Genomic DNA, 24398 nt, shown 5'->3' with positions numbered 1-24398 from the left:
GCCATCCTACAATACACAGGACATCCTCCCACAGCAACATGCAAGCAGTCCAACAGTGCTGAGGCTGAGAAACCTTACTCCACCACAACAAGTATGTGAAGTGATAGTAAAGACATGCTTACAAGATAAAGCATTTTTTTTTGAGACAGTCTTCCTTTGTTGTTTACAATATAAAACAAGTTTACTTGTTTTTTTTCTTTCTTTCTTTGAGACAAGAGTCTTCCTCTGTTGCCCCGGCTGGAATGCAGTGGCGTGATCTCCGCTCACTGCAACCTCCGCCTCCCAGGCTCAAGCGATTCTCACATTTCAACTTCCCAAAGAGCTGGGATTACAGGCGTGTGCCACCACGCCTGGTTAATTTTTGTATTTTTAGTAGAGAAGGGGTTTCATCATGTTGGCAAGGCTAGTCTCAAACTCCTGGCCTCAAGTGATCCACCTACCTTGGCCTCCCAAAGAGCTGGGATTACAGGTATGAGCCACTGTGCCCAGCCATAAAGCAAGTTTAATGGCTTGCCATCAATAGGAAAGACTTTGATGTACTGTTTCTAACGCCAAGGTAGTTCATACTGATGTTGTATGCCACTCTCCCTGGCATTAAAGAAACTCATTTCTGGTTTTGTTTTCTGATGATGTTATGGGCTGAATGCTTATCTCCCGGCAAAATTCATATGCTGAAGTCCTAACCCTCAAAAAGCTAGCACTGGGACGGGGGGCTTGTGGGAAGGAATCAAGGTGAGATGTGGTCCTGACGGGTGAGGCCCTCAGGATGGAACTGGTGGTCTTACGAGAAGAGATTCGAGAGAGCTTGCTCTCGTGTCTCCCGACTCAAGCACAATGAAAAGGTCACGTGAGCATACAGCAAGATGGCAGTCACATACAGTCCAAGAAAAGAGGCCTCAGAATAAAACCTTCCTGGACAGCAACTTGAACTTGAACTTCTAGCCTCTAGAGGTTTGAGAAAATAAGTTTCTGTTGTTTAAGCCACCCTGTCTGTGCACTTTGTTATGGCAGCCCAAGCTGATTAAGACAGAGAACTAAATAGAGAATTTGTGTACTCTCCAGTCAGGTTTAGGCTTTCTACGGCCCTGGAAAAAATGGGTCCTTAAGTGTTTCTCTGGGTGAGCCCTCATTTCTCTAACAACAAAAATAATCAGCCACAGGTGTTATCCTGAATACTAAAAGAGCACTGCACCATCACATGCAAATAATTGGTTGATTATTTTTAATCAAAATCTAAGTAATTCAAATAAAAATTGGGTGGGGAAGTGATTGTTAAGTGAGGAAGCTCATTTTATATCAGTAAACTATTCTGCTAAACACTCAGGCCAAGAGGTTCTAGAACACGGCTTATTTGCTCCGCAGGTCTTGGCCTGAATCTCTTCGTCCTTCCTCTTCCCTCCCAGAACACCTCCCAGCAGACCAGGTACTCAAAGCACCCGTATAACTGAATCTACTGTTCGAGTCACACCGACTGCATGTACATAACACATCCTACCTTCCAGGACAGGGTTGGACTGTAAAAGCTGTTCTTTAACTTGATTAACTTCTGCTCCTTTTCCACAAACAGCTGCCACATAGGACATGACAAGCTTGCTGGCCTCTGTGGATGAAAATAAGCCATATTAATCAATAACACAGAAATTTAAAAAATCTTTTTTGGGGAGGAGGAAATGTGGGGGAGAAGACCCATTAATGGCATTTTTAGATGTCTTTATTCCTAGAGGAGTAAGTAATGTTTTGGAAACCTTTTAAAATATTTGTGCTTTCCATTCAGTGACATGTCATTAATTCAGACATAATAAAAACTGTGTTTAAAGTTTATCACTGGGCTGTTAAAAAACTGCTTAGTAACATGACCAACAAAATATCAGAATTATCTTCTTAAAGCAGTCATTTATATGCAATTACTATATTATATACTGATAAGCCAAAAATAACTTGGTAACCTGGGTATCTTTACCAAACGTATTTTTAAAGTTTAGAAGACTGCTCTTCTTCAAAGATATGTTCCAATTCATATGTTCCAAGTCGTTTGCTCGGCCAGGTGCAGTGGCTCCCACCTGTAATCCCAGCAACTTTGGGAGGCTGAGGCGGGCGGATCATGAGGTCAGGAGTTTGAGACCAGCCTGGCCAATATGGTGAAACCCCGTCTCTTCTAAAATACAAAAATAAGCCGGGCATGGTGGTGCACGCCTGTAGTCCCAGCTATTTGGGAGACTGAGGCAGAAGGAGTGCTTGAACCTGGGAGGCGGAGGTTTCAGTGAGCCGAGATCGTACCACTGCGCTCCAGCCTTGGTGACAGAGTGAGACTCTGTCTCAAAAAAAAAAAAAAAAAAAAAACACCAAAAACCAAAAAACTGGTTTGCTCATAATTAGACCAAATTCATTATTCTTCAACTTAATTCAAAAACTAAGCGGCCAATGTAAGGATTTAATAAGAAAAAAATACAGCCTTTTACAGGCATGGTAGTCTTAATAGAAGGCTTCACTAGTAACCCTATTACAAAAGCTGCTAAAGAATAGGCCACATGAGGCAAAGGATAAAACCACCTAAAAATTTTTTAGCTCAAACTGGGGAGGTGGACAAAACATGTCTTTGGTGGTTTTATACTTTCCCTATCAGTCCGTGTCCCCTCTCTCAGCATCTGCCTACTAGCTTCTGATTCTTTTAACACTGAATTCCAAGGTATGTTAACAGATATTTAAGGAAAATGAGGTCCAAAGTGGATGTGGAGCCACAGCGAGTCAGATGCAGTGAAACCACTTTCTTTATCAAAAGGCATCTCAGAGCTTTTAATATGATCATGTACACTGCTGAACTCTAAAAAAGGATCTAGACTGCTGTGTTTTCCTAATTTATTTGCTATGGAATCTGTTTTCCATAGAGCTGTCCTAATTAGTTGTTCTAATGTTCCATAACCAGGTCCCAGAAAACGCTTGACTATTTTATGTTGGCAGAAGAAAACATATTCCCTGGTCTGGGTAGTTGAGGTAAGGAAACCAGTCTCTCCAAATCCTGCTTTGTCTCAAGTTTTTGCTCTACTGCCACTGTCAGTGGGCAGGTGAGCCTCCTCCAAGTCGGAGGAAGGGTCTCTCTGCCTACAGGTGTAATGAGGCAATCTTAACTGTCTCACAGAGATCTGCAGATGGATTCCGGTCCCATCTCCCACCATTGGGAAAATAATACATGAACAACTGGAACGTCACTTTAAGCACATTGCCCAACGTGTTCCTTAGGGCTTTTGCACAACCTAAAAGCATCAACCAATAGGAGCCACTGAAGACCAAGAACCTATGCAGGTCACATAAAGCTCTCAAGTCCTAAGATGTCTGTTTCTGGAGTACTGGCAAATACATTTCAGTTTTTCAAAGGGGAAGGAAACAATCTTACGGAGCACAGAACTATGGTGGGACATTAGGTACGTCTTCAGTGGTTGGAGGTAACTCTCTCCAATTTGCACCCTGGGTAATGAAAAGGAATCCAAACAGGTTATCTGGTCATACATGTGGTTGATTTCTGCTATCTCCCTTTAAAGACTGTAACTGAGAAACAACCATCTTTCCATCTTTGCAGTACCCTTCTTTCACAGAGCACTCACTGTCCACATAACACAACCTCCAACGCTTAAAGTTCCTCAACTACATTTTCCATTATTCTCATGGTTTAACTAGAAAAAAAGTGGTGCATTATACATAGATAATCCTATTAAACCATTCAGGCTGTCCTGAGCCATCACTTACAGACAAAGACTTTATATACTACCATATTTCATTTCACTCCTGGGGGCCACATTGCCCTCTACCCTCCAGTCCCAGGTATAGCTCTTCTCTGCTCACTTCAGGATACTTTCTAGGCTCTCTTTCAATTCAGGTGAGGCTGTCCTGCTAGCAGATTCCTAACATCCTTGCTATCTAAGTCTGCAGCCCTGGGGCAGCTCTCTTCAATCACCCATGCATCCAACTCTGTAGTCTGGCCCTGGAAGCAATCCCCTCCAGGTCTGCTTTCTCATCTTTCTGCTTTCTCAGCTGCATTCTCTGTTCCCCATCCCCAACTGAAATCTCACATATATTATGTACATGCTTCTTTCTTGACATAAATTTCTGACCTGTCTATCCATTGTAATACCAGGAGACTGAAAACATTTATCAGCAAAGTAACTGCCTTAGACAGTGGCAAATATACAAACATACTAACGCGCACACACACAAATACACAATCACACATTTTAAATGAAAAGTTTTCTTTTAGGTAAACTGACAAAAAATATATAAAGTTTAGGTCAGGCTCTTTTGTTTATTCTAGTAATTATAGACCTTACTGTGGCCAAACCTCAAAACCTCAAAGTTCAGATTCATGGCTACAACGAGTCCTCTGAAAACCTGTTCTGGTCCAGGATGAACTTAGAAGACAACTGCTTTAGCAGGGTGGTGGCGGTGGGGTAGGGGGTGGCGATCAGCCAACCAAGAATGAGAATCTTTTGGTGGCTACTAGAATTGATTTGACCTCTCAGAGACCTTTTTAATGGCCAGAACAAGATGGGCTCAAGTTCTCTCAGGGTCAAATGTGTTTGAAAATGGCACCAGGAGCAGATCTCCTGGAATTTGGGTCAGGCTTACATCATTTGGCTGTTAAGGTATATATAAACCCATAATATTTGCTGGCATATAAAGATGGATTAATTTAAACTGAAATTAAGAATCACTTTATTAACTTTAAAACCTATTTAAGCAATTCAAATAAAATTTTTAAATATAGTTTGAGGATAAAGCTCAAGTTGTTTAATAATTTATTTCCAAGTTGTTAAAAATATCTTCAGATTCTTAACCATTTTCAGGAATTGTACTACTGGGCTCATCTTAATAAGTCATTTTTGGAAGCTGGTATTAACAGTATTTTCTCCAGAAAAATCACACTATTTAAAAGAGACAATTCTTATAATTTTTTTTTCCTGACATAATACTTGACCTTTAACTCAAGTAGTTCATTACACAGGCACTACTTTAGAGAAATTAATAAACCAGTAAGGATGAATTACAAGGTCCAACATACTTTAAGGAACTGTTTTCATAATATTTCACCACGCTGGAAACCGGAAATAACAGTTATCTCATGAGACTTTCTACTTCATTTCCTTTTGACTCTTTGGTGCTAAAGTTCAAATAAATTTGAATCTGTATTCAAATATTATATACTTATACAAATCAAATCTTTACATGATAACCTCTATAATGAAAAACTATTTCTGAGAAGAATCAAAAATTGAATATCATCCACCATATTTCAAAGTCTGGTTTTTGAATTATGTTGACTGTTAAATATAAGAATATTGTCATTTAAAATAGATAAAATGTAACAGTATTGTTTAGAATCAATTCTTGGTTCATCATTTTCTCTAACTCATAGATACTTTACATATGTAAACTTACTTACATATATATATAATATATATATATATATATATGTTTGTAACTTGAATCTTAAAATTCATCAACGACTGGACTAACAAAATAAACGAAGTCTTTGGGGTCAAAATCTCTTCTCATCAGAAAATGGCAGAACATTTAGGGTTTAACACATATTCCTCACTAATGGACAAAGTGCCTGTTACAAAATACTTCTGGATCAGTGTATCTAGATCAGAATTAATTTCTACAAACAACGGAAAGGAAGTATAGATGACAGCTCAAATCTGTGAGGATTTTAAAGTCCTGTAAGGGTAAGAATAACTAATTGAATTCTGTATTCTCTGACACCTTGCACTGTACTGTGAATAATATGTATTATCATGTAATTATCACATAACACAGAATTAGATACATTCATACATAATAATCTTTTTAATGAAAGAAAGCACTGTGAAGTAGTGGAAGGTGAATGAGAAAGGGAAAACAATTCAAGGAAAGACAATTGTGATGATGACAAAAGGATGGGAATCTCACGCCTAAGATACCTAAACCTATGTATGTTAACGGAGCAGGCTCCACATGGATTCAATCACTGTGTCAGGGCAAAAAAGGCATGATAACAGGCAAGGCTTATTCTGCACTTTTTTCACAGAGCTTCTAATAAATTCATCCAGGAGTAACAGGTCTCTATGGATAAATTCATAGATACAGGCAATATCACATATGTCGCATATTGATCAACAGGTCATATGGCATAGAGAGAGCACCATACATTTATTCATACACATTTATTTATCTACTTCTTCACCCCTCCATCCCTCTAGTTAAGACACCAAAGTTTTTCTAGGAATTGAGCTGTTCGGAGCCCTAAAACAGAGTTTAGGGCTAAAGAGTGAATGCCTAAATCAATGAGGCCACGTTTGTGTGCAACAAAACAAGCACTCTGCAGCTTGGAGAAACCACCTTTTAGCAGTCCAGAGTCTGCTGTGCTGCAAAATAACCCAGCTCCTGCACATCCAAATGGATCTAACAGCAGTGAACTGTGCCAGAGTACTAAACGCATGGGCCCTGCAATGAGAGATGCAGTCTTTGCGATAAGGGAAGTCACAACTGGTGATGTTTTTACTGAAATAAGCCTGTATGTCATCCTCTTCTGAAAGAGGGCCACAAAATGTCTGATAATTTATATAAAACACATGGATAGAAAGGGGTCTTTCTCACACAGGGGAGAAACAAAACAAAAGCTCACTACATTTTGGCCTTGACGTCATGTATCTATTCTGCTTCAATGTGGGCATTTTCAACACTGTGAAATGCTCGCCAATGTTTAGGCTACAGTAAGTCAGTGGCATCTCTGTCACTGTCCAGTTGGAGAACCACTGCAGATATGTAAGGTCATTTGGGGTTTAGAACGAAAGGTCTTAATGAGCAAGGCAGACTTCATAACTCTTCTAGCAGATGGCTGAAGAGTTCCTAGAAACTGAAGTAACTGTAAAATTAGAAACCAAATAATTATGTTTCCTAATGTTGGGATCATCTTCTCAGGCCCAGAGATTTACTCTGACGTCCCTGGAAAAATGCAGTTTTGATAGTTCCCTCATATTCTGCCTCCCTGCCCCCATTAGTGCTCGAAAGGTTCTTCACAAATCATTTGTATCCATGGGAGTGAATTGTGAGTTCAACGCCTAAAAATACTTGGGCACTTTTATGAGGTCTGATGAATTTTTTATTTAGCACAGCAGTAATGAATTAAATAGCACCCCAAAGGACTCAAAAGAGTTCATGCCTCTCCCTAAGTGGCCACGTTATATAACTCTGCAGCTTAAGAGTGTCTCCAATGTTTAAGGCCAATAACATCATCATCTGCCAAGAAGGGTTTACGACCCAGTTAAGTTAATTACTTCTTATAAAATAAGCCCTCTAATACTACATGGTGGTTCTATACAAACTATTAAGTAAAGACTTTGATTGAAAGGAGATATTATATCTCAAGCACACAGCACATTCCAGGCCTTCAATAAATGTTAATCGTCGTATTTACTAAAACAAAATTTTCAATAAACACATGTACACAAAAACAATTTTAGTGCATAAGATGATATGACATTTCAAAATAGCCTGGCATCCCTCTTCTGCTCAAAACTGAGATGAAACCCCCACTCCAAATTCCTTGTACAACTATATACTGAAATTTATATATTATCTTCTATCATTTTATTTTCCTGTAAGTAATCTCCACAAAACAGAGACTTTAAACACACACATTTTTGGCTTTACTCAATTTGATAGACTAAAGACAATTAAAACCATCAGAAAATATTAAGCAGTTTTTGTATCACTGCTTTAAAAAAGAAAGAAAATAGAGTAAGTCAGCAAACCACTGTTATGTCTACAGTGGACTGAGAGGTAAAGAAGCTGTTGGGCTCTATAAGTGAAAAGGACTCAAGGGCTAGGTGCTACCAAGCATGTAGCTAAGTGGGTATTCAAAAGGAACCACTCTCAGGAGCAGTATCCGCCTCCTGGCACCAGGCGTCTTAGTGATAACAGACAGATGAAACACCCAAGACGATAGTTCATCACGGGGTCCAAGAAGCACAGAGGCTCAAAAACAACATAAATGCTTTGAGTGACTTCTAGGCAGTGTTACTCAAAGTATGGTCCAAGGACCAGCATGATTCAATGTCGGTCAATCCACAGACTATTACTGATCTACACATGCAAGTAGGCTTTTAAAAGTTTCTGTAGTAATTTGGTTGGTTGTTCTGCCTGTTGAAACTAAAAGAAAAAATTAAGGTTTAAATGCTCTATTTTGTCTATTATTTCATTTTTCTAGTAATGATGAACATGAGATTTGGAACTGGTGCTTCACCGCAGATTTGAGAAGCAATGCTCTAGGGTCTCTGTTGTACCCTCCTCCAGCCTCCTCCCTGAAGCAGCACCTAATTCTATGTGCTGGAAACACAATGACCCTATTAGAGGAAAGAATGACAAGCCCTGGGAAGCACTGTCCATTTTCCAGCTTATGATAAAGGGCAACGGGATCCCCAGAAGGACTAAGTCCAGGGAAGATGACAAGGAGAAGAGGATTTCACGTGGTGATTTGGGCACTGAAACCAATAGGACAAATTGTCAAGCAGAAAAATATCAAGAGAAAACTACAAAAAAGAAGAATGAACTCCATTCTACTACTAGAGTTCTACCAGAGAAATAGGGTAGTGTTCATTTTTTTCCTAAGAAAAATGGATGCCAATCCTCTGAAACAGCACTAGCAACCTCCACTCAGTTTTTCAGTAAGCAAGATACATGAGCCCACCAGGAGATGGAATCTGGCTCCAGGAGGAAGTAGTAGCATTAACAACTCTCTGCGAAGGCGGATGTCACATACAGACATAGCTAATTAGTGGACGTGCTGTCTTCTCAGAACACATGTTCCAGAGGAGATGAAGAACTGGCCAAGACCCATCAAACCAATGACCGCAACCCACTTCTGATGACTCATTTAGGAACGAACTGATACAATTAGAATATCCTAAAAAAATCATTAGTCACAAAGAAGGCTGACTAAAAAGCTAAAGAATATAACGATGAAAGAGGCTTAGGAATATTTTCTTTTCTTCTTCCAAGTGAAAATAAAAATGAAGCAATATGAAGTGAATATGTGTGCCTGTAAATAGAGTCAAACAGGACGGGGGGAGGGTCGGGCATGAGATACAGCATCAGTACAAATGCCTTCAGCAAGAAACAGAGTTTCTAACTTGCCTTGCCACCATTTTCATTGGTCAACCTGGAGACAAACAAAAAGCTGTACTGCTTCTAAGAATTAAACTCTGTTTCACCTGAAAGAACTGGTTAGCGACACGGAAGGGGTAAAAGCATTTTCTCAAGATGCCCATGTCCTGTAAAGTTTCCCACAGGTTGAGAGACAGAGAGAGAGAGAAAGACAAAGAGAGAGATCTGAACAAGCAAAGACTGGGGTCTGTAAAATGGAATTAGGGGTAATCAAGAGAGAAAGGAGAGAAACCCATTAGACATTGCTACAAATAATCCTCATGAGAGAGAACGGTAGGTGGCTTGTGAGTCTCCATGTGGACAAAAAGAAAAGAAGAGAGAGCCTGGTATGAGATATATTCCAGAGCCAGAACTAACAAAATTGAGAAACGGATTTGATGTGGGAAATACAGGAAATGAAGAAATCAAGGATAACAAACATTTCTAGTGTGATAACTAGGTTGACTAGTGGTCTCATTTATTGAGATCAGAAAGGTTGGTTACAGGAGGGTAAAGACAGAAATCAAGAGTTCCATTTTGTACATGCTTAGTCTGAGATGCATGTTAGACCCCAAGTGGAGATGTGAGACAGGCACTAAATACATTAGACGGGAGATCAGCCAAGAGGTATTTTAATTAGAAGTATAAACGTAGAACACATTAACATTATTGAATAGTTGAGACTGCCTAAGGAAAAAAATAGAGAAAGATACAGATACCCAGAACTAAGCAAATCAACTAATTTTTAGTAAGATAGACTTATATTTTAAATGAGACTTGGCAATTTTCATACACATCAGTCTTTGGCCGGTCTATTACTTAAATAAAGACAGGAGGCTGGCTCCTTGGATTAGTACATGGTGTTCATTCAATTATTCAAATATGTACTGATTGCCTACTGTACGGCAGGCATTAAATTAGCTAGTAGAAACACAATACAAAATCCATCCCTTAAGAAGTCACGGGAAGCTAGCTGAAGGAGACTTACCAACACGGGCAAAGTAGTATGGCACTCAGAAAGAACCATGTTCAAGAACTACTCTGTACCATGTTCAAGGTACAGAGATGCAGCTTAGTACAGTGGATAAAAGCAGGGACTCTATGACTACACTACCTGCATTCAAACTCCCAGCTCTGCCACTTATTCACTGTATAAGTTTTGGCAAACTGCTTAACGTTTCTGTGTTCCTATTTTCCCATCACAAAAATTGAAATAACAAAAATACTTATCTCATACATGTAAATAAGCACACTGCCCAGCAAGTGATAAGTGCTGAATGTGGGTTAGCTAGTATCATTACCCAGCAAAATGACAGCAATCCTAAGAGAAGGGAAAGAATCAGCATTTGTCAGCTTCTCAAGAGGTTATAACAATGGACCAAAACTAATAAAAATAAATACAATATTCTACATGTAAGTTTAAAATAATTTTGTTCATCAATACCAGATTGAGCAGATCTGACCTAATGGAAGTTACTGTGGGGAAAAAAAAAAAAAATCCTGTAATATCTTACTTGGTTTAAAGACCTGTATGAGTCAATACATGCTTTATATTAATAGAAGCCCAGGGTCCACATTAAGAGGGATAACAGGCCAGGCAGGGTAGCTCATGCCTGTAATCCCCGCACTTTGGGAGGCCAAGGTGGGTGGATCATCTGAGGTCAGGAGCTCGAGACCAGCCTGGCCAACATGGTGAAACCCCGTCTCTACTAAAAATACAAAAATTAGCTGGGCGTGGTGGTGGGCATCTGTAATCCCAGCTGCTTGGGAGGCTGAGGCAGGAGAATCACTTGAACCCAGGAGTTGGAGGCTGTAGTGAGCCAAGATCGCGCCATTGCACTCCAGCCAGGGCTACAAGAGCGAGACTCCGTCTTAAAAAGAAAAAGAAGGATAAGAGTTCCACCACAACCAGGACCAAATCTCAATCTCAAGTATTCTGTTTACTTTTTGGTATGCAATTCCACGAAGCATATTGACAAATTAGGATGTTTCCAGAACAACAGGACCAAGACAATGAGAGATTTGTAAGATCCAATTCTTCGTGTAATGTGCTCTCATAAGCACCATGTGATTTTCCTTTACTCCACTTATGTTTTGCATATAATTTGTATGTATATGCTGTTGTCATTCTTTGCTGTTGTCATTCTGTCATTGTATGTATAGGTGCATACATATATGTCTATGCAAAGAGCTATTATTTATCTCCCCTACTAAACCAAATGTGATAAGGGCAAGGGCAGTGTCTATGTCCCTAGTACAGTACCTTTCACCAAGTTAGTACTCAGTAATTTTTTTCTGGATGAATGAATAAGTCAATGTGTAGAAAATGAGAAAATCTGAAGAAAAGGGATTTTTAGCCCTAGGAAGATAAAATGGTTGATTTCAAATAACAGTGATTTTCCTGTAGAGGATAAGGCAGACTAATATGGTAAAGTTCAAGATAGCAGACTGAAGACCAATGGGTAGAGGCAGAATTGAACTCTAGGTAAGGAAGAATTTTTGTTAGCTGAACCTCTACAACAATTCCAGGGGGGCGCCATTCAAAGTGGTGAGACTTCATCACTACAAAAGGAGTTTGGCTGTCCCATGTGGAGGAGCCTACACCAGATGGTTTACAACTAAAATCCCTTCAACAATATGACACCATGTTTTCTGTTACCTAAGGCTCTTACATGCCAATCCTTTTCCCTTCATTTCTGACCACCTAGAGCCTAGAACCTGCCTAGCCCTGCAAAACAATGGTGCTTAGTGTCTCCAAAGGGCTCAAGAAAGGGGGCTGGACACACTCATCTAACCACTCTTTCTTCAGCTGCATGGGGTGCAAGGAGGAGTTACTCCTAAGGAAAGCAGAGGAAAGAGTAGGTGTAGAAGGAAAACCATTTTGATGCAGATAGTGAGCCTTTCAAGGCACAAATCTTTCTAAGAGCTTGTGAATAAAATGGATTCAGTCAGTCGACTCAACACCTATGGCAGATTTTCTTCTCTTGATCAATGGGAACTCAAAATGTGTAAATGTGACAACTAAACAGCCATGCAGAACAGAAACGTTTAAAATCCCACCTTTGAATACTAAAAGAATTGACCAATTATCAGATTCTTATCTATAAAACAAAAGCATTTTACAGATGAAACCTTATGAAAATACCATCTCCCTCACAATCCTCCTCCTCCACAGACTCATCAGTTCCATCAAAAAACAAAAACAAAAAACAAAAAACCCACTGACAACAGCAGCTTTAACCTTTCTAAGGTTGGATTCTGAGAATGTGGCTCTTCTGAATCTTTTCCAGGTAGCTAGGCACCATCTGTAAAGTCACTTTTCTCACTTAAGACCACCAATCATATGAATTGCATTTATTAAAAGCGCAAGGGGAAAAATGCATAACCCTTCCATTTGGAGGGTTGTTTTACGCAAAGCTGGCCAGGTCTAAAAAATACATATAAAAATTTCAATTCTTCAGGCTTCAAAGGAAAACTCTTGAGTAAAAAAACGTTAGCATTTTCCCGGTACCTTCCCTCACTTTTTAGCAAAGGTAGAGTGTGTTTGTACTCTCTTAAAACCTAAATAAATTGGCATTCTTGGGGAAGCAGTTTGAATCTGCAAGAGCACACAGGTTTAATGTCTTGGGAAAAAAGTAAAAAGATCTTGCACCATCCAGAGACTAGGCTAAAAGGCGTAGAATCCAGCATTAGACTTCATATTGGTTGGAATCCCCTTGGATAGGCACTCCCCACTTTCTAGGGAGTCCAGAGAACATTCTGTGATCCTAACCAGTATCCTCCTGCAAAAGTACCCTCACAGTAGCCTTGTGACAGATCTTGCTAAGGAGGCCCCACTTGTTCTCTTTGCTGTTGTCATTCTTTGTTTGCTGTTGTCATTCTGTCATTTACCTTCTGCAGAGTTGCTTGGTAGGAGCCTTACCTGTTTTTCCTGCTCCGCTTTCCCCAGTAATGAGAATACATTGGTCCTTATCTTGATCTCGTAGGGATCTGTATGCTTCATCCGAAAGGGCAAAGCTGCAGGGGAAAATGGGAAAAAAGTCCTTAGAATTCAGATCTTTTTTTTTTGAGACGGAGTCTCACTCTGTCGCCCAGGCTGGAGTGCAGTGGCTGGATCTCAGCTTACTGCAAGCTCCGCCTCCCGGGTTCACGCCATTCTCCTGCCTCAGCCTCCCGAGTAGCTGGGACTACAGGTGCCCGCCACCTCGCCTGGCTAGTTTTTTGTATTTTTTAGTAGAGACGGGGTTTCACCGTGTTAGCCCGGATGGTCTTGATCTCCTGACCTTGTGATCCGCCCATCTCGGCCTCCCAAAGTGCTGGGATTACAGGCTTGAGCCACCGCGCCCGGCCTCAGATCATTATTATGTGTTTATCAGATGGAACTACAAGCTCCTTAAAGGGCTACTGTGATATGCTTATGGAAAGCAAGCTATCACCTTTTATTTCCCTTTAATTCTTAAAATCCATAAATAAATAAACCCATCCTTTGTGGCCCATGTTACCTTCCTCCATGTATTCTCTATTAACCAAAATAGTACTGTTTTATTGTACTCCAATGATATGATTTATTATTTATATAAATAAATAAATAAATTATTTATTTATGTATAAACCCAGCAAGCTACAATTTATGGGTTGTTAAACTAAAATCCAGGTAACTCAGACAAACAAGGAGAAAAACGTTACACCACATGTCTAAAATGGGATGATACTGAGATTTTTCAGGACAATACACTGAAGTTTCAATATAGTGGGGGAAAAAATCTTTTCAAACATTAGAAAAATACTATCAAATACCAAATAGCTGTGTTTAACTACAATAAGTTAAATACAGAACTACTGCCTTTACAAACAAATGACTGAAACTAAGATCCGTCAGAGGCAAAATGGGGTTTGCCAGGGTTTTTGTCCGGCCCAAGCCTCCCAAACTTCTAACCCTGCCTTAGGATGACAAAGGGCCTCTATCAAGTAAGGCCAGGGCAGTGCTCCTGTTGCTCTTCCCCACTTCAAAATTTACTAAAGTAAATTTTGCCCCTTCTAGCTAATTGAAAAAATGATTCTGACAATAAGATAATTTAAAATAGGTAAAGTCCTCACTTCATTTATTAACAAGTATTTGTTGAGAGTCCACTACGTGTCAAGAACAAGCTGGGAATGTAGACAATTAATGCTTGACCCCTTCTTTCAGGAGTTCTCCGTCCAAAGCAGGAAAGAAAGAGACAAAGAGAAAATGGAGCCAATACATTAAGCCCAATGATAAAGGTATGTGCAAAACATTGCAGAGCAAGAAAGAAACCTCAAAGGGGTGGAAATTGGACTCAGAGAAACTCAAGAGGTAGAAAACTCAGTCCTAAAGAATGAATGAGCAAGACAAATGCCTTTTAGGCAAAAATAAAGGCCAAAACATCAGGTGGGGTGAAGGATAATGGGCAGTTCCATGTAGCTGGAAGGCAAAGCAAAGCATAATGAAGAGAGGGTCAGAGATGAGCTGGGGAGAGAGATAGGCAGGTTCCAAATGAAAAACAAAAGAGCTGATAGGAAGCTTCAGCGCAGGATGATAAACAGCCAGTAGCAAAGTCAGACGGTAATTAGAATTAATAATATCCACATTTACCACGTACCAGAACTGCCTCCAAGCTCTTTACATTTAGTCATTTTAAATCTCGCAATAAGACCAGCACAAAGCAAAGGCATAACTTGCTGAGGTCCACTGCCAGTGTGACACAGCAGGGCCAGCACAGCAGGGCCAGAGTTAATGCCTGAGACTGACCACTGGGATACAGCACCTCTGCATTTTGCACAGACCACAGGGTGATAAGGGTGCATGTGAGAGCAAACAGTCTGCAGCCAGCAGACTGGTGAAGGACTGGGATACAGGAATAGTGTGCATTTGGCCAACCAGATCACAGAGAGCTGTTCATACCAGTCAAGGACTTTGGCTTTTCTTCTAAAGGCATATGGAACCATAAATAATGACAATTTACTGAACACCTTCGATGTGCCAGGAGCCCAGTAAAATGTCCTAGGATTCACAGTTGGACTTACTCTTCAACACAGATCTGCAAAATTAAATGCCAGCCTCTTTAAAGAAACATGGTCTTAAAGAGATGACATGAGAAGCCCGTGATCCCATTCTCAGAAGAGTCATAAGTTGAACCCAGAAATACTGTGAATCACGTTCTTCCCTCTCTCATCATGTTCTCTTATAATTATTTGCCAGCCTATCTTACCTTCCAGCTGAACTACTGTGAGAATCTCAAGTCTGCTGCCTTGCATATAATAAGTACTGTATACTCTAAGTACATTTGTTGTGTGATGTATGAATAAAAAAACGACAGACAGAAAAAAAGTAATAAAAATATCTTGACACCATGGTCTTTTTTGAATAACAGGTTGTTCTAGCTTGTTCCTTTGAACAATGTACACTGATCTCTTTCTGTCTCTCAAAGCCCTTTCAACCATTCTCTACACAACCAAAGCCTTGCTCAAGCTCCACAGCAGCTTGCGGCCTTAACCTTCTCTCATATTCTCTGATCCCCCAGTCTGTGCACCATTGCATAATGGGGATAGTGGAAAACAATGAACACAGAGGCAGAAAACATCTCAGATGCAATTCCCTGGGTCCTACAGATGTATCTCAACACCTACTTGACTTCAAGCAAGTCATCACTATGGCTGAACTTCAGTGTCTTCATCTCCAACATGGAGAATGTAGCTATATGCTTTAGAAGATCAAATAAAAGTGCATACAAGCACTTTGAAAGTTATAAAGCCCTGAATAAATGTCAGAAATCTTTCTGTGTTATAATTAGTTATGTACACACCTTCTTATTCCCTACCAGAATATAAACTCCTCTAGGGCAGAGCCGTTCTAATTAATCTTTATGCCATGTTTATGCCACAGAGACATAAACATGAGATGTAACTGATACCAGGTCATAAATGAAGGGATGGATGAATGAGTGGATTCTCTCGAAGCAGTGGCAAAGTCTCTACTGGAGTGAGCTCCATGAAGAAGGATAAACATTGGGAAATTCATTTCTTCTATGACCTTCATGCAGGGAAGGAAAGCATTGCTTAGATTTTTTGATGAGCCTTCCTCCTCTTCTGCTCCTCCAATGTCCAGACAATATTTCGAGATGCCACTTTCATTATCATCATTGGCAAGAAACGTAGGAAAACACATTACAGCAAATAAAAAATATGTTTTCCACTATATAATACGTATTCACTGAATTCTTTATGTATTGTTGAATATAGACCTTTTCCCCATGCTCCCAGGACTACAACTTTGCATTATATTTACCACTGGTTCCAAAATAATGCAAAAGTACTTAAAAAATGAGTAGCATATATGGCACATACATACACACACACACAAACACGAGGCTTTGGAAGATCACCAAATGACCCTGTAGTGAGTTCATTTTAAGTCAAAGAACCTAAGTTGAATACTTCTTTTTTTTTTTGAGACAGAGTCTTGTTCTGTCGCCTGGGCTGGAGTGCAGCGGCCGGATCTCAGCTCACTGTAAGCTCTGCCTCCCGGGTTTACACCATTCTCCTGCCTCAGCCTCCCGAGTAGCTGGGACTACAGGCGCCCGCCACCTCGCCGGGCTAGTTTTTTGTACTTTTTTAGTAGAGACGGGGTTTCACCGTGTTAGCCAGGATGGTCTCAATCTCCTGACCTCGTGATCCACCCGTCTCAGCCTCCCAAAGTGCTGGGATTACAGGCTTGAGTCACTGCGCCCTGCCTAGAGAGTATAATTTTAATAGAAGACAAAAGCTAAAAGGGAATTTTTTTTTTTTCAGGATTCTAGAGAGCCACTGAGTTCAAAGTGACAAGAAAATTTACCAATTAAAGTACTTAAGCACTGGAAAAACTGGCTTATAACTACTGGCATACCCATCTTAAGGACAGTATAAATGTCATCACACTTATTTCTTATAAACACAGAACTTCACTTTCTTTAAAAAAAAAAAAAAGAAAAAAAGAAAAGAAAAGGCAAAAGGGAGGCTCCCAAAGAACACGAATCCCCCTCTCAATCTTGTTCCTCTCCCTCTCTGGCAATATGAGCACGTACCCATCATCAGCTCCAACATTTATAACTATAAACTGAAACCACATGCCAGTCTTCCAAGCCACTCTGTAATTAAGGAACCTAAATAAATCTTTAGAGAAGTCTTTAGTTAAAAACAGTTGTGACCCATATGCTTCACATTATTTTGTGACCGTGTCAGCATTGTTATTTACCACACAGAGAAATGAATGGTTAATTATAATATAATGACGATAGCATAAGGGGGTAAACATGGTTTTAGTCCTACCACATTAAGGGCATGGTTTTATCCTCTTCTTCTGTCCTCTAGTTGAGCTCTAAGAATAGGGTCAGCCTGATGTTTAAAGGCCATCTCCCCTTCATTTCCAGATCAGCTACACGGCTGTTCTTTGAGAGCCAAACTTTCCCCAGCGCTAAGTATGTTTCCCAACAGCTGTATCTATCACTTTTAGGTTTTAGAAGTTTGGTTTGGGGCTCATCTGCTATTTTCTGTCAGGGTGGAATGCTGGGTTGCATGTTCTCAATTGTCTAGCTGGTATTTATCTTCCTCTCCCATCTTATTTCTGTTCAGAGTGTTCATCAGAGTGGTTCTGCTTTCATGGCCATCAGACGCAATGGCAGGGCTTCTTTTCCCAAAACTCCATGTTCTCCACCCTGCCATTTCCTTCCTAGGTTTGTTTCACCTCAAGTGCAAAGCAGAAAAGATGTCTGTGACACCCAAATAGATCCAAAGCTTATGCTCTTTCAAACACGGCCCCAAGTTTCAGCCTTTCCAGCTCTTCCCTATAGAGTTGCTTGAGAAATCATTCTCCAAAGCTAATCTAATCCATTCTGAGGACTGGTAGTTGCACCTCTCCATTAGCCAAAGTGTTTAACAGAACTAAATTTGTCTCAGGAAACTTACCTGAACTTAGATAACTGTTTCCACCTTCTTATTTCAAGTCATTTTCTTCAAAAGCTCTCAAAATGGTATTCCTTTTCATTAGAGTCCTTTCAAATAACACCAGGAAATTCTCCTTTTGAATTCAACTCTCTCAAAATAGCTCAGTCTCAGAATTCCCACCTACAATTGAGATATACAAGTCTCAACTATTTCTTTTCCTTTCTAGCTCTGGTTTAGTCCTAAAACTGAGTGTTTCTAAACTAACCCCCGAAAAAGTGTTTTTTAAAAATGCCGAACCTCCATGTGCTTCCCCAATTCTAACTTCACGTTAAGCCCAATCAGGATTGAGGTGGTCCACAAGGACATGGAAGAGAAGGAAAAGGAGAAAGGGAATTATGTGTGGTGTGTTTTACATGGAAACATTGAGTTTTCTTAAGGAGAGGTATTACGTTGGCCCTCCTTGTATCTTTACATCTGTAATTGTCTCATATTCTTAATTCAGAAACATTTGTCCGCTTGGAAAATATCCCCAAGTTGATATTTTGATGTCATTGTCAAGTTAGTGTTATGCCCTTCCACCAGACATTCATCTTATCACATCTTAAGGTCAAACTTTAGGGAAAATAAGTCTTTATAGTTATTTGTACCTTTATCCTGAAAAGCTTCGCTGCAGTCTTGTCCTATGCCAGTATAAGTATGGTAAATTAATTTATGTACACATTACAGTTACACCCCTGCTAGCCACAACACTGGTAAATATTCCTAAAGAGTCCAAGCTTCAGGGCAAGAAAAGGTAGAGCAGCCTTTCTTCAAAATAAATGACAATGGGCAAAGTGTGCACTATGCAGTAAAAAGAAAGCAATGTGAAAACAAACATAACAGATGGGACTGGGGGGAGATGGATGGTAAATATACCTAAATGGTTGGAAGGTTTCTACATTTCACATAAAGCAGGACAATGTTAACTCTATATGGATTCTAAAAAGTTAAGGTATATTATAATCCCTAGAACAACCCATGAAGAACTACAGCCAAAATAACTAAAAAGTAAATTGAATTATAAGAATAAAAAATTCAAATAATCCAAAAGAAGCCAAGAATAGGGGAACAAAAAACAAACAAACAAACAAACAAAAAAAAAAAAAAAGAGGGAAGAAACAGAAATAAATAATTGAATGACAAATTAAATCCAACCATGTCAATAATTACATTAAATGTCAGTGGACAAAATACTCCAGTTAAAAGGCAGAGAATGTAAGAATGAATATAAAAACAAGACTCAACTATATGTGCCTACAGGAATCACATTTAAAATATAAAATCACAGATAGGTTGAAAGGAAATAAAACAGAAAAAGACATACCATGCAACAACTTATTTTTTTTTAAGGCATTGCACTTTCATTTTTATACAACTAATCTCAAAGAAGTCCCTAGTTGCCATTCCAATATAACAAAGATGTATGCCATAGCATGACAGATGGCAGAATGCAGGTGAAAATTATCTTAGAAAATGAGCTCCATTTTTTTCTAAGAATGTTTAATCAACATGTAATTTTCTAATTTCACTTACATTCTTATATCCTAAACATAGGTGGCCATGTTGCTTTCCTTTGGCTACATAACTGGAAAAAGGATTGTTTTTACTGGCTACAAAACTAAAATAATATCATCAAGATAAATCATTTTAAGATGACATCTGTTTTAGAATGACAACAGTAAAGCATCGAATACAGCTCGAAAGTAAGGCTTTAAAATAGCATATGATGAATATGCATTTTAGTTTCTTCTTCCTTTAGAATCACACTTGTTTTCAAAACACAGCTCTCACAATATTTTTGTGAAATTTCATAGATTACCTAGGTCAGCCTCAACATATACCATATTTCACATTTTTTTTAATGGGTCACTCAAAAACATACTTTAATCTTGGTAGTCAAATGTAACCACCAAGAAAGAAAATCATAGTATCTGAATGTTACGTGTATATAAAATGGTTCACGTGTTACAATGTTTTAAAAACTAGAAATCCCTGTGTAAGACACCTTCAAAACAGAGCAATTCCATCTTGAATAGGGACTGGGTAAAATAAAGCTGAGATCTACTGGGCTGCATTCCCAGTTTAGGCATTCTTAATCACAGGATGAGATAAGAGGTTAGCACAAGATACAAGTCATAAAGACCCTGTTGATAAAATAGTATGTGGCAAAAAAAAAAAAAAAAAGGCCGGCCAAAACTCACCAAAACCAAGATGGCAAGAAAGAGACCTCTGGTCCTCCTCACTGCTCATTACACACGAATTATAATGCATTAGCATGCTAAAAGATACTCCCACCAGCACCATGACAATCTACAAATGCTATGGCAACATCTGGAATTTACCCAACATGGTCTAAAATGGGGAGGAACTCTCAATTCCAGGACTTGCCCACCCTTTTCCCAGAAAACTCATAAATAATCCACCCCATGTTTAGCATATGATCAAGAAATAACCACAAAAGAAAAAAAAAGCCAACCAGCAGCCCTTGGGGCTTCTCTGTCTATAGAGTAGCCATTCTTTTGTTTCTCTGATTCTCTAATAAACTTGTTTGTCACTTTACTCTGTGGTCTTACCCCAAATTCTTTCTTGCACAAGATCCAAGAACCCTCTTCTCGGGGTCTGGATTGGGACCCCTTTCCCATAACACCTGCATAATTAGACAAACTCATCTAGTAGGTAGTTTTCTTTCAAGATTTTAGAACTTGTATTTGTAATTCTCGCAACAAAGAAGCTTAGGGACACCCCAAAATGTTTTCTAGCCTGGAGGCCTGACCATTATTAAATCATAATAGAGACCCTCAAGTCTGCCCCAGCCAGTTTGCTAAGAGTTACTCAACAAAATAAGCACCTTTCCTTCTACTGGACTTGTAAGAATGTGAACTGGGCCAAGAGTGACTCTTTTGCAAAGGTGGATTGCAAAAGCCAGGTATTGGAGACACACATTAGGAAGTAGATAAGAGATTTAGAGAGACTAAATTATCCCAGGAAGGAAAAGGACTGAACTTAAGCTATAAAAGCAGAGAGAAGGAAACATCTGTCTTGAGGGCCTGGAAGCCACTCTTTGGAATTTAGTAGCAATCCCTTGTGCTGCTGAGGACTTCCTTCTGAAACTTGCATCAAAGAAAACAGTACCTAGAAATGCCCTAGGCACAAAACCACCACAGCGGGGAAAGTTCCTCACAGGAGCATCCTGTTGGGGTTTGGCAAGAGGTCAAAAGCAAAAAGGCTAATTCCACTTCTTTATCTGCCCTTGCTACTGCAGGCTGTTATCTCACAAATTAATGAAGCATGAATGGCTTCCACTGCCTTGATTTAATCCCTTAATAACTAAAATGGAAGAGTGTGTGGAAGCAGGGGTGAGGTCATCCAGAAGAGCAGGGCTCCCAAAGGAGTTCATGGATACTCATGAGGTAAGAGGCACTGTACTCACTCACTGTGAGGGCTCTAAGGATGATGATGAAGAGAATCTGTCGTCTAGAAGCTTAAAATCCAACAAGACATTTAAGCTGCCCCACAAAAAGGGGGTAGAAGGTAATAAACATATCTGCAAACTCCTAAAGATATTCAGAAAAGGAACAGATGACTTTTACTGAAAGAAGCATGTCATGGAAAGCTGCAAAATCTGAACCCCAATGCATATGCAAGGAAAGAGGCTGGGAGGAAGCAGACAGCCGGGAGGAAACTATGCTATATCCCAATCCAGAAATTAACAAAACACATCGATTTGGGGAAAAGAACAAATATGCAATTGGGGCTCTTAATTCAAATTCAATAAGCTCTTAAAGCATTTTTACTATCTCTTTTAACAAAAGAATTCTAACAATCACCTTTTAATATCCAACTCTTTTTAAAAGAATTGCACGCTTATGGTCTACAAGAATAGCCTTTCTGGTTCAAGGTAAGTACACTTTAAACAAATTCCCAACACAAATGTTTCCAAACTTTTTGGCAAAAATGGCTTATTTCAATTAATTTCATGATCAATTTTTATGACTGTTACAGGCAACTAAATCATGGAAACATTTACCCCAAGAGAAGTTACTCTATAGACCTTGCTAATCACCTTTAGAACTTAATGCTAAATTTAATGTTGCACTTATTAAAAAGAATGGTTTCTGCTGATTTTTTACAGACAGATGTTCCCTACTGATTTAAAGCCTTAAAAAGCACCACCTCATATGCCACTTTTTCTTTGTCTAACTTAGAAACACATTCTGATCCAAAGTACGTCATATCCACATCCCAAAGAGTTAGACTGCTTGGCTAAGTGAAGCTTTCATGTTTACAAGAGTCAAATGTAAAGCACTCTCCTCTAACTTTGACAGCCCCCAGTGCTTCATCTGCCCTAGAAAGCACTATGCTGGGGACCTGAACAGCACCATATACTGTGGAAGTGCAGAGAGATCTGGCTCAGGTTATCACAGAAGGCAATGGGTAGAGATGCCATTTGAACTGGAACCCCAAGTACGTACTATCCAATTTTTTTTTAATGCATAAAGGAAAGAAAAATGGGCAGTAGTAAAAGGTTATCAACTTCTTCAAGTTTTGGTTTGTGCTTGAAGCCTCACAGGGCTGTGCAGTGGATGTCTGTAAAGTGCCCTGGGTCTGAAATGCAGCAGGTACTCAACAAAAGACTAAAAGGTATGCAGGGGCTGAATCTGTGGGTGTGCCTTACAGAATCAAGGTCACCAATCCATTCATGTTTAGGAAAATCAAATCTGTAGCCATTTCATGGACTGGCTGCAAAATTCAATTAAATCTACCAATATTAATGAGACGCCTGAATATAGATAGATACTTGCACATACATACACACAGACCACTGTGTATGTACCATGAAATGTCTGAGTTTGCATATACTATTGTACAGAAAGAAAAGTGAATTGGCAAAATAATAAAAATAATAATAAGAAGAATCTTCCCTATTGATAGCTAAATTCATATCATGATACTGTAAAGAAGGAAGCATTCTGGGAATAATTTTAAGATAATTCAGTACTCATTAATTCAGTAAACATTTTATGTGTCAGGAGAGTGTCAGGCAGAGGCATACAAAGGATACTGTCCCTACCCTCAGGAGCTCAGTTTAGAGAAATCATGTACTATCTAACTAGAAAATAATTTAGTTATGTGAGGACAAGTAATTTGGTCCATGTTGCCTGTTGAAAACAACAACAAAACCTTTCCCAGGAGAGGAATACTAGAGAGGAATACTAGAACCAGAAAACAGTTTTTTTGAATTAAAATTTTGCTTTTCTTCTTTCATCCAGCCACCCAATACCTTCCAAAGCCACCCTTTCTTTACCATCACCAGCTTGCCACTGTCTTAGAGGAGTTTCTCATTTTTGGCCTTCAGGAACCTCTTAATGGGGATTTCTATATCGAAGCAAGACATTTTCACAAGCCATCTTGATACAATGCTGTCAAAATACGTTGCTTTTTTCATTACCATGACTCCTTCTCCATTCCTTATCTTGTCCCCCTTGTAGCCAGATTTAACTTCATACTTTTAAACATTTCTGTAAGAAATTTGTTAGAACTCAAAGCAAAATTGTATCAGTTCTGTCCCCCAAAACGATGGTTCAAAGGTGTACTCTGATTATAAGCATAATGCATTTATTTTGCTTAGGCACCAGAGAGATGTCTTAGCAGCAGGTCCAAGGATTTTGGGGGCAGTCTTGACTGAGATGATCCTAATGTGGTCCGGAGGCTCAACATCCCGTCATACCCAGGGTTTATGATGTATCTGTTCAAACAAGGTTTGCAAATCTGGAACAGAGACAAAATGTAGAAAACCTTCCTCTAGACTTTCAAATAGAAAACAAGTAAGTTCCATCAAGACTTAACCAAATCCATGTCTTAATTTTAAAAAGAAAATCAGTGACTCAAAGGACATCAGAGGATGATGATTCAGACCATGGAGAGAGAAGCCTCCTCAGAGACTGAGCAGGCTCCAGGCCTAGAGTGACTGACAGCTTTCTCTGAGAGGACTGTGTATGGCCAACATAGTAGGGCTTATATGAGTGTATCTTCCAGAGGGTTTCCACTTCCATTCCCTCCCTTACCCTAGTCCTGGTTGCCATTCTAAAGGAAGGGTTTCAACAATAAGGAAGCTCAAGATGCCAAGTCTGTTCTACATATTATTTGCGATTGCTTAGGTTTATGGTATTTTCAACGCTAAAATGTCTGCATAACAAAATGACTCCAAAGTGGTCACATAAGAATGGGTAAAGCAAAAATAACAT

The 24398-nt window shown here is 39.4% G+C and overlaps 1 protein-coding gene across 2 annotated transcripts in view; it reads right to left on the bottom strand.

Annotated features, from left to right (window-relative positions):
• Positions 1-24398, bottom strand: part of MYO1B (myosin IB) — a 186119-nt gene that overhangs the window by 81620 nt on the left and 80101 nt on the right. For both annotated transcript variants that reach the window (XM_023217800.2, XM_023217791.2), the window contains exons 4-5: positions 13097-13191; positions 1496-1600 (exon numbers count right to left, since the gene is read on the bottom strand). In XM_023217800.2, the coding sequence (XP_023073568.1) occupies positions 1496-1600; positions 13097-13191 (200 nt within the window). The remainder of the gene's footprint in view (positions 1-1495; positions 1601-13096; positions 13192-24398) is intronic.

The sequence above is a fragment of the Piliocolobus tephrosceles genome, chromosome 11 (assembly GCF_002776525.5).
Source record: "Piliocolobus tephrosceles isolate RC106 chromosome 11, ASM277652v3, whole genome shotgun sequence".
In the NCBI taxonomy this organism is placed as follows: domain Eukaryota; kingdom Metazoa; phylum Chordata; class Mammalia; order Primates; family Cercopithecidae; genus Piliocolobus; species Piliocolobus tephrosceles.
The sequence above is the reverse complement of the archived record's forward strand: the minus strand, read 5'-3'. Positions and strand labels throughout refer to the sequence as shown.